Raw genomic sequence first — 14516 nt, 5'->3', positions numbered from 1 at the left:
TTGTGCAGCTGCAGGGCTATTTCTGCTGAGTGTTCTTGATGTCATCAGTGTCATTTTGCAGGTGTTTGTCCTGGTGTGTATGTGTTTGTGTGTGTGTGTGTGTGTCTCTAGCAAGCATGTGCAAAAAGTGTGCTGGCAGGTTCTGTTAAATAAATCTCGTAGCCTAAGTGAAATTATTGTTTATCTTTTTATTAGCTTATATAATTAACTTTAGAGCTTGCATGCTCACTGCGTATATTTTGCATTCATGGCCATACTTGGCAACTGTTGCCTTGCTCATTTGTGGTGTAGTTCAGTTTAAATCTAAAACGTTCAGTTTAAGAATCTATAATGTTGCACATGACAGCTGAGCTACCATTCAAAGATCACTTAAATACAATTGCTCATTCTTTTGTGTTTTATCATTTGGGTGTCTATCTAAGATGTTGTTTCTGTCTACTGAAACAGTGCCTGGATGATGTATCTTCTATCATACATCAACCAAATCATAAGGCTATTGGCACTTACACCTGTGCAAATTTATGGAGACAGCAATACTTTTTAGGGGTATTATAAGGCAACAGTATACGGTACAACCTCGTTGATATGTACATACCTTGCTCATAAGTAATTCTGGTTTAATATAGCCGCGAGGAATCTCCTGCCCTGTCGCCATTGAACTTAATGTAGCACATTGCTTAAGCCGCAGTTGTTTAATGCATGCCAAGCAGTTAGTGAGTAGTATTTGCTTCTTTTTTTTTTTTTTTTGTGCGTACAAGCGTCAAATCGAGAAATGTGCACGCAGACCATAGATAGGCGAAATTGCAGTGCCCAGACCTTTCCCACATTGAGGTTGCCATGGATAGTGATGTGAAAACGTGGTAGCCGTTACATGTTTCCTACTGCCATAGCTTCTAGCGCCTCCATGCTGTCTTCATGGATAACTACGTGGATGATGGCCCTTCTATATTTGAAGCAGCTAGTTCGTTGATTGTCGTGAGGGCACTCAGAGAGAAGTAGAGCCTGATGGAGAAGTTGGCTTGCAGCCTTGAGATTGAGGATACCATCATCACTGCAAAGTCGCTGCAGCAGCAAGTGAAAATCAGATTTATTGTTGTCTGCTCGCACATAAAGCTTGTCTGCATATGTGTTTGAGTGAGAATTAAAACTTTCTTCTTTGGCCGACAGGTCTATAGTTGTTCATCTTCCATTGTTGGTTAATTAGTACATCACTTGGTGCGTACCTGATCCATGTACCCCACCGACTGTCTATTAACGAGTTTTTACTCTAATTTCATGGGACGCTACCTGTTGCTTACTAAAGCACCATATTATTTTATTTTATTGTATAGTGCTGCTAAGCTTGACTTGTGCAACAACCATGTGGAATTTGTATTATAGACACCTAAAATACTGCCTGCATTGTATTTTTTTTAATTAAGGACTCTGCAATAAAGAAATGTGCCATTTATGGACACAATACAGTAGAATATGCATGAGGTTCTAGGTTCAGCTCCTAGACACCACTGCTGCAGAATCTGAAAAACCTTTGTGCATTTAGCTTTACATGTGCATTAAAGAAACCTTTTGAAATACAAGTGAATCCCATGACATCTGTTATTGTGTGCGTGTTTTAACTCTGTCAATAAATCAGTACAATAATTACTGACTTGTACACAATAGGCAATTATCATAGATTTCAGCGGTTCCTAGGCTTCAGGCTCTGTGCACTTGTGCTAGTAACAAAAACAGAAGCCTGCCACACTCGTACTTGGCTAAATGTGAGTTAAAAGATTTGAGGCTGTCAAAATTTATCCACAGCTTTTTATTAGAGCCATTGTTCCTATTCATCTCTGTCATGTCTTATGCAACTTTTGTGTGCTTCTATGCCATCTGCTGCTGCTTGGTTCATGAGTTTCGGGGGAAAAGATTTAGAGCGTGTGTATGGCCTTTCTGTTCCTGTCCCAGGTTCCTGCCATTTCGCTGGCTTATGAAAAATCCGAATCTGACATTATGAAACGAAGACCGCGTGATCCTGCCCACGATAAGCTAGTGAATGAGAGGTAACAATTCTACAGCCAGCACGGAAGTCCTGTTAAGCACTTTTGAACATTGTGTTCTTCTCCTGCACTATCATTGGTTCCCAAATCTTCTCTCTTTTTTTCGTTTCTTTCTCGTACTCGGTCTCTGATGCGATTGAGTCCCAATTTTCGTGCAGTTACCATCCTTGATTTTTCGGGGAGAACCATGGGCAAAGCTCTTCTCTCACAGTAGGCAGATGATCCTGCTAAAGTCCCCAGCTTGTTTTCTAAAACCAGACTGAGCTATCTTTCAGCAATGAAAAGTGAGCAGTACTGACTAAATTCATATGCTCGTAGTATCCGCAATTTAGACATTGAGAGCTTGATGCTGCATTGAGGCTGTGGTTTATGTTGAATTTTAACACTGTGCTATATTGCAGTAGTGTAAAATCAAGTGGAAGTTGCACGACGACAGGTCAACGTCCTTTTATGCATCTTATTGCATCATCCACAAAAGCAGCTGTACTTGTTTCCTTTCTTTGCCCTGGTTCTCTCCCTAATCGCTTTGATATTTCGGTCAAGTCACTCCACAAGGTGTCCACTTCTGTTGGAACAGCAAATGAAGACGTGTACCAGAAGGTAAAGCTCGACAACTGTGGTCTTGAGGTCTTTTTCTGCTACTTGCACTGAAATTTTTGGTTATCCTTGTTACCCCTTGCCTGCTATTCTACGCAGTGTCATGCTCAGTTTTATTTGTCACTCTTCACATCACGGACTCATCCCTCTTTCCTTATAGCAAAGTTTGGCTTTGTTCTCAGCCATCTTCATTCTCTTGCTTTACACAGTGTCAGGCAGATCAGCCATCAGGTTGGACCTTCTGTTATACAATATTCTTTCACTTTTTGTTTCCTTGTTTCCTTATCTTTGGTGTTGGCCTCTCAGCTGATGGGCATAAATTTGCTTATGCCGTTAGCCATCAGGTTGCACCTTCTGTTACACCATATTCTTTCACTTTTTGTTTCCTTATCCTTGGTTTTGGCCTCTCGGCTAACGGGCACAACTTTGTTTATGCCGTTGGCTTCAGCGTCGTCCTTTGTTTAACCAGTGTTTATTCAGTCTTCCCATGATCCTTTGTTCTTTGTGGGGCTTAATTTTTGTTCTGACATTGTTCTTTTTTTTTTTGTTTTTTTGCCAGTGGTCATATTGTTCAGTTCCACCTGTCTTTGTCCTACCCATTGTCATCATCATCAGCCCTAATGAACCCCACTGCAGGGCAAACGCCTCTTCCAAATATCTCCTGTAGCCACCATTTCCTGTGATGGTGGGCTCAAACTGGCTTTAAATTTTGTGACATCCCTGCTGGATTCAGCATCTCGGTTCACTTTGATTGAAGAACAAAGTATTTGAGTGCACAGAATGCAGCACATACTTCTCTACGTAAGGTGCTGTTAACACAACACAGATGTGCTGAGCTTCTGTGATGGAACATAGATTTGATCATTTAGTTACTTCAACTTAATAGAACTAAAACCAATCATCAGGAAACGTGACATTTTGCTTTTGCAATGACATTACTTTAATGCTGCCAAAGGTAAGTACTTTACTAGTGACTTGCTTGGAAAATTTTGCTTTGTGCCAACGTGCAAATCTTGCCAATGGCCTGATGGAATGTTTTGAGGTCTCCCTCTCTTGGCTTAGAAAAAAGCCATTATGTTGACGTAGACCAGCTGTAATCTTGCTTCTCTAGTGCAGAGCCCAATTTGTCAAATTATGTAGTGTGGTCACTCGAGGTGTTCATACGCGCATGCACTTTGTGCTTACTGACAGTACTCGGGCACACTGAGCAGCATTTGTAAGTTGCTGTACAAGCAAAATGTTTCAAGCAGAGTGCTTCTGCAAGACAAGAATGTCTTGAGCTGGTGGCACCCCTGCATGTTTTGTCATTTCTCATGCCTGATAGCCTGTTGCTCTTTTAAGTTTGTTTGTTTGTGGCCTTGTGTGTGTTTGCACCAATGGTCTCTTTTCGTTGTTATTGCACAGCTTTGCATTTAACGACTGCACAGCAGCTGGTGCCATATTGTTTCAGCCGCACACTTTTCTTTCTTTCATTTGGTTATTCCCATTTTACGTTCTTTCTTTCCATGCACTGTGGTACAGTGTCTTTCATGTTTGGACCAACAACTTCTGAAAAATTCCTTCGTGCTATTTGCACTGACATCTCGCACATCTAATTTATGCATTCCAGTCTTTCTTTGTATAGCAATGCACCTGGTGCATCATGTCTGGTTCTTTCAGTGCAAACGGTGGGCCATTTGAACTGTTGTCTGTAAATCTTGCCCTCGAAAAAGCCAAGTTCAGCCAGCATAGCAGACTGGCATTCCACAAGGTGGAATAACTAGGCAATTCTGCTAGCTATAGCAACACCACTTATCTCATCTTTCTGATCTTGCTCTTCTAACAGCCATATTCAGATAACAGCAGCTTTAGAAACACAAAGCAGATAATGAATGCATTACTAGGCAGAACACTCGCCTTATGAGATTACAACAGGCAACCTGTAGACACAAAAGTATAATGCTGTTGGCCTGAACATGTAATTCACTGTATGACCCATCATGCAATATTGCCCCCCTACCATTCCTTTTATTTTCTTTTGCATTCTCCCCAACACATTTTTTTAGGTGCCTGCCATTTCCCTTGCATATGAGATGGCAGAGAGTGACATTATGAAGCGTCAGCCCCGTGACCCGGCCAAGGACAAACTTGTGAACGAAAGGTGGGGGTTTTCTAATCATTGATCACCTCTGTGTATTCCTCATTTCTCTTGGCTTTGTCAAAACCTGCCTGTTATTTTTGTTAAAAACGAAATCTTGCACAAAGATGTGCGCTTGCAAGGAGCCAAGTGAGTACTAAAGCCTTTCATTTATTATGCATGGATTGTTGCTGTTGTAGCATTGGTAAAAATCTTTCGCATTAGAGAACAGTGCTTCTGTGGTCCTTTCTGAAAGAAATTTCACAATGAAAGTATGGATGGCATAACGTTAAAATCACATGCAATTGATCCAGAGACTGCCTGCTTTTCTTGCTCCACTAATATTTCACATGGGAGCATAATGCTGGGAAGCCAAAAAATGAATTCATCTGCGACGTCAAAGAGGCATTGATGTTTGTTATTAATCATTAGCATATGAGACTACAAAGTTGTATGCATAGAACATATCGTTAGTTAAAAATTAATGTCCATGGCCCTTAATTATTGTTTGACATTTTAATTCAGTTAAAAATATGTCATATGATTACCTAAGTGTTCAGATCCTGCAGTGGCTAGCTTGTTTTACAATTTATTATTATTAATTGCATTCTTCTTAATTGCTGTCCTTGGCATCTGAAGAAACATAACTATCATATATATTTTATGTGTTTACTCCTACTGTGCATATGCTGAGAAGTGCTAATCATTGTAAACTAATGACTTGCAAGTTGCATTATGCTTTGTGAGGATAGCGTTTGTTAATGTTTTTGACCTGTCAGTTTCCCAGTGATTAAAACTCTCTCTGCTATTCAAGTACGTGGTTATCATGGGACTATATCAGTAAACACATAATTGTCATCCAACAAGCTGGCAAGAGATTTGGTCTAGATATAACAGTTCAGATGTCTTGTTTCCTTTTCAGTCATGGTAGGTTGATCCAGCTGACCACTGAACATCTTTTTTCTTTTTTTATGTCAGGCTGATCTCTATCTCGTACGGTCAGATCGGAATGATGCAAGCCGCAGCTGGATTTTTCGTTTACTTCGTGATCATGGGCGAAAATGGCTTCTGGCCAAGCAAACTGCTTGGTATACGCAAGCACTGGGATTCCAAAGCAGTCAACGACCTCATGGACTCATACGGCCAAGAATGGGTCAGTAACTGCTGCTCATGTAGAATTATACTATTCTTCAAATCCGCAAGGCTTAGAGCTTCGGGTCTGTAGTTGTTATATCTGGAGATGCGATAGCAGTACCTAATAAGGAATAACCTGAATACATTATGTACTATTACTTTATAGCAAAAGGCTGTTCTTTTTTATAAAAAATGCAAACCATGTCAGCTTACTGGCTGTTGCGTTGTGCTGGTGAGCTCAAGGACATGGGTTCAATCCTGGCCCTGGTGGCTGTACTTCAGTGGGGGTTAAACACACAAACACTCGTGGTACTTAGATTTAGGTCCATGTTAAAGAAGCCTGCGTGGTCAAAGTATAATTCCGAGTCCCTCAATACAGCGTGCCTCATCATCATATCACAGTTTGGCACGTAACAACCCAGAATTTAATATTGGAAAACATAGCAGACTTTGTCAGAAGTGAATATTTTACATTGTCACTTCAGAATCAGTTTTGAAAATGGTCGAAGTGGGTGTGCATTATTAATCTACAAGGGGTCGCACAAGGAATGTCAATTGAATTCTTCCCCTACCATGGGTAAAATAGGTGTTTTTTGTAGGTTATGCCAAATGTTTGTTTTTTTTTCGGAATAAACTGTTGCACTCAATATTTTATGTAATACGTAAACAAAAAGTATAATGAATGCATGTTTCATGCACAGTAGTTTTATTAACGAGACATATATCATAAAAAAGATATAAATTTCGAGGATCAAGAATGTGGGATAAAATTGAATGAGGTTCGTACAGACACGCTTGTACCTACTAAGAAAAATATGCAACAAAAATTATGAGGTTTACAAAATGTATTGCTCTCTAATAGGCACCATCTCCGAAAAGATCAAAATTTTTAATTGAATAGGTATTCCACTACAAAAATTTAACTGCAAGCATTACAGTTGGGCATGTCGGGCTGCAGCCGTCGAAGTTCTGGGCTGATTTCCGTCCTCGCTATCAGAGTCAACGTCCAACGAAAAGGCAACATCCTCATATTCGCTGCTGCTTGATTTATCGATAAAATCTGCCGCACACACAGTGGAGTCTCAAGGCCTGCGATCCTTCGAAGCGGGTGCACCGCCACCGGAGGCTACCATTTTTGCTTTCAACTTTGACAATCGCGAAATTTCGGAGCTCGTTCAAAAATCACCGCCTGGTGGGAAGAAAGTGAACTGCTTAGAAAACAGATATAGTTCTCCTCCTTTATGTCCACTAGTGCAGCGTGTCCGTGAACAGTGCAGAAGGTCTCAAAAGCGGCATTTCAAACCAATGCCCAATGGGCATAGTACGGAAAGGATTAAGAGTCAATGGGCATATTGTAGTAGGATGTAGGATGGTTTCATCAATACTTACAGCTGCCTCGTTAACTATGTCATTTATGGCTTTCTTTTCTTGCATGCTCTTCCTCAAAATGCAGACATACAAGAACCGCAAGACCCTGGAATATACCTGCCACACAGCATTCTTTGTGTCTATCGTTATTGTGCAATGGGCTGACTTGATCATCTGTAAGACAAGGAGGAACTCTATTGTCCACCAAGGAATGAAGTAAGCTTTCTTTCTGCTTGCATTAATTCGCATGTGCATTTATTTTAGCATTGTTTGCTAATTAGGGAGATAAAAAGAGGCTTCTTCACATGCTGTTTCATTGACCCTAGAATTGGCAGAGATACCTAGCATATAAGACAGGTCTGGAGGTGCACTTTGAATTGTGTATTAAAGAGTATTCCGAAATATCCCATGCACAAAACCAGATTGACAAAAAAGCAGGAACAGTGCTAGTTTTACCTCTCTGTTTGCCTGTGCCTTGGATTGTTGTTCACTGTGAGATAGTTTATAGTCATCCAGTCAGCAAGAACAACATAGAAGAAAATTCAATCAAATTGGTCCATGCTTGCTACCATTTCATGCTCAGTTACCACAATATGACTTGTATGAAGTGTTCTCAGTTACAGTTGGAAGAACGATGCATTGTGTTGGTTCAGTATCTTGGTAACATCGGTGTATATTTTGTGGCTGTACTTCAGTCCAGTAATAACACTACAGCGATATGTGATGTAATTTGAGGAACCCATGCCAAGAATCCTAGATGGCTGCGTTTAAGCTCACAAAAGGCCATGCAAAATCGCAAAATACTTTATACGTATGTGTCTTCGTATACAGGTGCAAGCTGTGTACTCGCAAACACACACACAATTTACTTTTGAAATTAGCATGTCAAGACATATACGAGCAACTCTCGAGGCTTTAGCCAAATTCGTTGGACCAATTGAAAGTTATACTGGTATTTTTGTTAGATGTGGACTGTTGCTGCTGTTAAAATGATGCGATCTTTCTTTCAGAAACCATGTCTTGAACTTTGGATTAGTTTTTGAGACTGCCTTAGCTGCATTCCTCTCATACTGCCCAGGCATGGACAAAGGTCTCAGGATGTACCCGCTGAAGTAAGCAATTTTGTATTTTAAAAACTGTGACCACCTATATACCACTGATGTTGATTGTTAATAACTCACTGCGTTCAATTATTACCACCGACCTAATTCCAAATATGTCTTGCTCTAAGTTCTCTGTGACGTGCAACATTGTTCAACTGCCTATAAATCTTTACTGTGCTCTCTGCAACTTATAAATCACAGATTTTGCGTTGTACCTGTGTCTCACTTTTCCAGACTTCCTTTTCTTTCTCTTTCTTTCTTTTCTTTTATTTTTTTCTCCAGCCCAAATAGCCTCAGCACAGATAGATTTTATACAGTGTAGCATAACTTAAAACCTAGGCAGACATAGCATAATTGCAGTGTACAGGTACCGATGGAAACTTCTTTTCTGTAGCATTTATTAACAACGACAACCAGTGCTGTGGCTTACTTGGTTGAACACTGCGTGCAGTGTGCATAAGTCATGGGCATCACATAGTGGCCTTCTTTGTTCTCCCTCTTCTTTTTTTTCTCTTTGTTAAATTTACCTGCAACCTGTAAAGCAGTGTGCACAATTTTCTACTTCACTTAATTAAAGCAAAACCTTGCAGTAGTTTGCTTGGTTTCTTGAGTGACTGCTGGCTTTTCTTACTATTTATGTGGTGTGGCATTACTTTGCCTATTGCGCCACATGATACCTCTTAACATGGCAGTTTAATTCTGTGGTCATTAATTAAATGGGAACATTCACCAAGTAAGTCTTTGTTTATCAATGCCACTAGTATACATAATGCCATGTGGTCAGCTTAAAATACATTCTGGGAAGATAAGCCTGACAAGTTGGGGCCAAGGAGCTCGAAAACTTGTACAGAATCTTATATTAAATCTTGACGGGTACCCCTTTCTTTGAGATTGGACTGGTAATACTGTAGTAGGCTGCAAGGCAAATGCTCTAAAGCCGCCACACGGCCTCCAAAAGCAAATGTCTCCAGAGCCATCAAAGGGTCCACTAACACTGACATATTTTGCTAAGGTGCATCTTAACCTGCATGGTTTACTGAATCATACAGGGCGATCTCTCATGCCTGCTTTGAGTATGTTGTAAGCAATGTGAAGATGGTACTTCCAGAATCCAAGTGTTATGCCAGGTGCACTGAATTGGGGTTCGCTGCTTTGTGTAACATGGCTGTTGCTAAGAAGCAACAAATGGCAGGCTGAAAAACTACCTCTCCATTGTATGGTCATGTCATCATATGACTATGCAGTTATGATGTATTTGCGATCATCTTGATTGGACACTTGCTACCTGTTAGTAACAAACAGTTGTAGCTGTACCTGCTCCTTTTGCATTTATTTGGCAATTTGTCGTAGCTTATTGTATTGGTGCTTCGGCAATCCCTAATGTGGTTTCATTCCCCTTTTTTTGCTTTTGTTCCTTTCACCAGAATCAACTGGTGGTTACCTGCACTGCCATTTTCCCTCCTGATCTTCGTGTACGATGAGATTCGTCGCTACATTCTGCGCCGCAACCCAGGAGGATGGATCGAGATGGAGACCTACTACTGAACATTGCCCACGCATAGTCTTCTTATCTCTCTCTCTTCAACAGACCTTCTTCGTTTCACACTTTATATATTTTTTTTTCAACGAACCTTCGTTTTACCATCGCATTTTTTCTTTTGAGAAAAACAAACGAAAGTGGGGTGGGGGGCTGCCCTGCCCCCTCCCTTCCTGGTATGGACGGGAAAAAAAAAAACTCTGTACCAAGCCAACCAACAAAAGCTGGCACAAGCGCGGCACACTTTTCGCGTTAGTAGCCTTAGTGTTGTTGTTGCTAGAAGGCGAGAAGGAGAGAGAGAGGGGAGGAGGGAAGTATTTGCTGCACCTTCGTAGTTTGAGACGCTTGGGGGAAGCTGCTGCGGGAAGGAGGGATAGAGAGAGATAGAAGGAACTGAATGAGAAAGGGAGGGAAGGAAAAAGGAAAAGGAACTGCGCCGAGGCACAAGTGCTGTGTGCGGTAGCTGCAGACGAAGTGCGGGGAGGACCGAAGCTGCAGCCGTCTCCACACCACTGCACATGGAGGAAGGGAAGATGGGAGGCGTAGAAACCGGCCACATGCCATGGCCATCCTCGGCCGCGCTTCAAAGATCGGCGCACAAGGAAGTGCCCCTTTTCGGTCGTCTCGTCGAGACCGCCACCACTTGCTGCAGTAACTGCCACCTCCCAACCAACTGCCGCCGCGCCCTGTTCAACGATCACCAGAAGAGAAGGTTGGGGGAGAGGTGTAGGGGAGAGAACACTGCACCGAGCGCGTCCAACCTTTTCCATTCTTCCTTTTTCCTCCCTTTTAACCGCTGCCAGTCCCTTACTTCACCACAGCTGTTCCCACCAGCCTTTTCTTTCTTTCTTTGGTGTCTCATCTCTGTCTGAAACTAGTGTCTCACAACGGAGAGTGCTTTTCTTTCTTTTTTATTTTTTGGTGTAGATACTGTTTTTTCCTCATGATATCACTACTATAATTATTTCAATCGTTTTCTCTTGCCTTTTTTTTTTTTTTCTTTGCTGACGGGTGTGTAACGTACCAGTGCTCTTATACTGCTACTACTACTACTGCATCATCCCATTATCAGGTTTTTTTTTTTTTTCTTCCTTTTCCTCTTTGTGTGTCGTGTACCATACAAATTTTACCCTGCCCTCACATTGTTTGTTGTTTCTTTTCTTGTGGGGTATTTGCATGAAGTGGTCGGTACAAGAGAAAATAAGTTGCATAAAGGCAAGATAAAATGGACGACTAAGGGAAGAAAAAATAGCTTTGCATTCACTTGAGGCAAGCTATGTTGGAGGAAGAATGGGGGAGAGGGTTTGGGTGTATTGTTTCGTTTTAGAGAGCTTTTGAGCGTGGTGTTCTTAGTTGCAAAGTTGCATCAGCAATTACCGCAGCAGGAACCCTGAACGTAAACACTAGCGAGTGAGTTCACGTGCAAGTCGGAGTGAACATTCCACATTTGCCTCTCCCAGTTTGTTTTTTGTTGTTCACTGTTTTGCTGCCACTCCCCGAGCCACTTTCCCTTTGCCATCACACCTCTTTCCTCCTTTCCCACTGCCATTCTTTGGTCCCTTGTCACCACTCTCATCACCTTGAGATGCTTGCAAAAGAGAACCTCCACACACAGGTATATACACGCAACCAACCAATGTGTGTTAGTTCTCTAACGTGCTCTTATTTTTTCTTTTGCTGCTACTTGAAACATGCAGTCATTTTTTTTTTTTTTGCATTACAGCATTTTATCTCTATTTTCTTAGAGTTGTGAGAATGTTTCTTGAAATTTTGTTCACAAGGTGAAGTAGCTTTTGGCCTAAGGAAGAGATAGGAGAAGGCTAATTTCTCCTCCTGTGTCGTAGGAGAGAGTCACACCAGATCAGAGACAACAATGATGTTGTTCATGACCGGTACCCGGTGCAGCTAGGTAAAGAAAAAAAATATCCTTCGACATTTTGGTAGCGTGTATTGTAGAGAATTCATACAACTCTAGGTATAAATGGTGAGAGACATAGAAACACATGCCACCGTCGAGGTTATTGTTGCTATTGCTAACCGTTACACCTTTCCCCTTTTCTCTTTGCTGCTTGTTTATGTTGGCTCTGTCTGATGCGGCAGGTTGTGTAACAGGTAGATTGTACCATTCTGAGCAGAGTTTTTTGTCTGGGAAAGATTGTCTATGATGGCCACGCCTGGTCCCTTGTTGGTTTCTCGTTACGTACATGTACTATTGCATTTCGCTAGTGTAACGCTTATTTTTTTCTGCTTGTGCTTTGTCATGGTTTCCATTTAAATGGCAAAAAAAAGAAAATACATTGTTTCTTGCACACTCTGAAGCAAGGGCAGAATTGGTGAGCCACGTGTGTTGAGGCTTCAGGGATTACTTTTCTCGGCCAGTTTGTGCATGGCACTGTGGACTGTTCTGCTGCTCTATTGAGGCGATTGGCCCGGAAGCCCGGTTTCCTTCGTAAGTCTTAATGTTTGTTTCACGCGGAAACTGGCTTGGCGCTGAAATTTGATTGAAATGAAAAAAAAAAATAAAAAAAAAATAAAGGAAATGGAGAAGGGGTGAAATGTCCAGGAGTGGCCTCCGTATGTGGGAAGGAGCCTAGGTCACTGCAATTTGCATGTAGTGCTTCCTTTTTCTTCATTATGCCGAGCATCTTTATATGCTTTGCCACAACATTATTTTTGGCTCCCTTTTAGTGTTGTGCTACATCTTAGGTGCATCACGTCCTTGTAAAATTTTTTTTAAATGTAGTTTTGTTTAGTCCAAAGCAAGCACTGTGCTTGTTCGGCCTCGCATGTAAACAGCAAGAAAACAACTGAGGTGTCTTGAAAATCAAAACGAGTATCAAGGATGCAGTTTACAAGACAGACTTCCGTTTCAATTAGTCCAGTGTAGTCCAACTTGCATGTGTTGTGTGGCGAATTGATATGCAGCGTCGGCTGTGCATTCAGTTCTTTGTTGGTTTGGTATCACTTACGCATTTGTTTCTGTTGCCCCATTGTCTTTGCACGAGGCATTTCTTTTAGTGGGAGTTTTCTTTTCCTGTGCCGCGAGTACCACCATTTCACAATGAAGTTGTATAGAATTCAGAAATGTTGCTCTATAGAAAGCTGTAAAGAAACACATGCTATATATTATACATAACATATAAATACGTACCAATTGCATTTTTTTTTTTTTGACTGTCATATAACTTGCCACATGAAAGCCTTTTCTTCCTTTTTTTTTTTCCTTCTTGCGTTCTCGTTTTTGCATTTGATGGGGCGAAGGAAAACAGCAGGTGCAGATAAGGAAACTTCCTTTCTTGGCTCTGCGTGTGCAATGAAATGATGATGGTACAAAGAAAAAAAATTGTGCGAGGACGGAATATTTTTACGGACACTTATATCTAGCACGCATTTTTATTGTATGGAGAAGTGGAGTAGCTGGTTCGAGGAATAAAACGAAATGAAATGTTTTTTGTTCATTTTTTTTCTGTTCACCCCTCTTTGTCAGTGCGTGGGGGAAAGGGGGAAAACATGTATCATATACATAATGGAGAAACATAACTGGCACACAAACTTATCGGCTGCTGTGTGTGTTTGCAACGCATTTGGGAGTCCTATCTACATGCGGTGCTACAACTACTTGAAGAAAACAGCAGGACGACGACACTTGCGGGAGAGGGAAAATAAAAACAGCTCGTTGTTCCTTAAAAGAGCGCAAGAACAGGAATGTGTGAAAATTTTGCGCTCGAGCACTGTATGAGCTAAAGTCATCCCCAAAAGCATTGTCGATGTCTTAGTTACGGTGCTTAGCCTCTAGAGTACTGCCGTTCATGGGAGGGAACCGAAACAGATGCCTCAACAAGGCAGCTAGCTGCTGCTGCTGCTTGACCTTTCTTTTGTTTTTTCTCCTATAATTTTGCACTGAAATTGGATCTTTCAAGCAATATTTTCCTTGGCCCTTAAAGGTTGCTCTTTGTGGTGCTGCTTGCCTCTTTGTCTCCATTTGCTCGTGCTGACTTGCTGGACCACCGTCAATATAGCACAGCGTACGCCATTTGGGGGCACCGAGAACATCCCGGCTCATTATGGCAAGGAACACTTGGTTGATTGATGGATATTGTTTGTTGGCACAATGGCAAAGAACACTTGTGCTAGCTTTGAAGAGGCCACATCATTCCTGTTAATGGAGTCACTTGGAACAGTGCGAAGACTGCATAGAAATAGGCATCATTCAAGACGTTCCAAGTGACAGTCTGTGTTTAGAGGTTGATGGCTGCGAATGTGTTAATTGTATCAAGCCAGTTTGTATACAAAAATGCAAGCCATCAAGAGCAATCCTTAAGGGACCCCCTGTTCATTTTGAAAACGGGCATGTGCCTGTTTAACTCTGTCGTAGCGCTGGGGCAGTGAATGCCAAGTGCTAGGCTATCCTATGTCCGACGGCATGTTTCCGCTGTTAGGCTCAATGTTGGCTCGTAACGAGTCTGCTCGTCCTGGTTCTCTGTGCAGCCTTGAGGTGGCACTCCGTATCGCATCCCTCCCTTCTCGTGGCACCAAAGTACATTGGAGTGCCACAATGTGTTTTACCATGCCACACAGTTAAGAAAGGGGAAAAAATATGTTGGTTTTAAGGCAGCACGACT

General features: G+C 41.6%; 1 protein-coding gene across 4 annotated transcripts in view; it reads left to right on the top strand.

Moving 5' to 3' along the window:
* Window positions 1-13343, top strand: part of Atpalpha (sodium/potassium-transporting ATPase subunit alpha) — a 158842-nt gene extending 145499 nt beyond the window's left edge. For all 4 annotated transcript variants that reach the window (XM_075692763.1, XM_075692766.1, XM_075692765.1 and 1 more), the window contains exons 15-19: window positions 4682-4776; window positions 5731-5905; window positions 7340-7470; window positions 8265-8366; window positions 9782-13343. In XM_075692763.1, the coding sequence (XP_075548878.1) occupies window positions 4682-4776; window positions 5731-5905; window positions 7340-7470; window positions 8265-8366; window positions 9782-9902 (624 nt within the window). In that variant the 3' untranslated portion in view covers window positions 9903-13343. The remainder of the gene's footprint in view (window positions 1-4681; window positions 4777-5730; window positions 5906-7339; window positions 7471-8264; window positions 8367-9781) is intronic.
* Window positions 13344-14516: the final 1173 nt, after the last annotated feature.

This window comes from Dermacentor variabilis, chromosome 5, assembly GCF_050947875.1.
Source record: "Dermacentor variabilis isolate Ectoservices chromosome 5, ASM5094787v1, whole genome shotgun sequence".
Lineage (NCBI taxonomy): Eukaryota > Metazoa > Arthropoda > Arachnida > Ixodida > Ixodidae > Dermacentor > Dermacentor variabilis.
The sequence above is the reverse complement of the archived record's forward strand: the minus strand, read 5'-3'. Positions and strand labels throughout refer to the sequence as shown.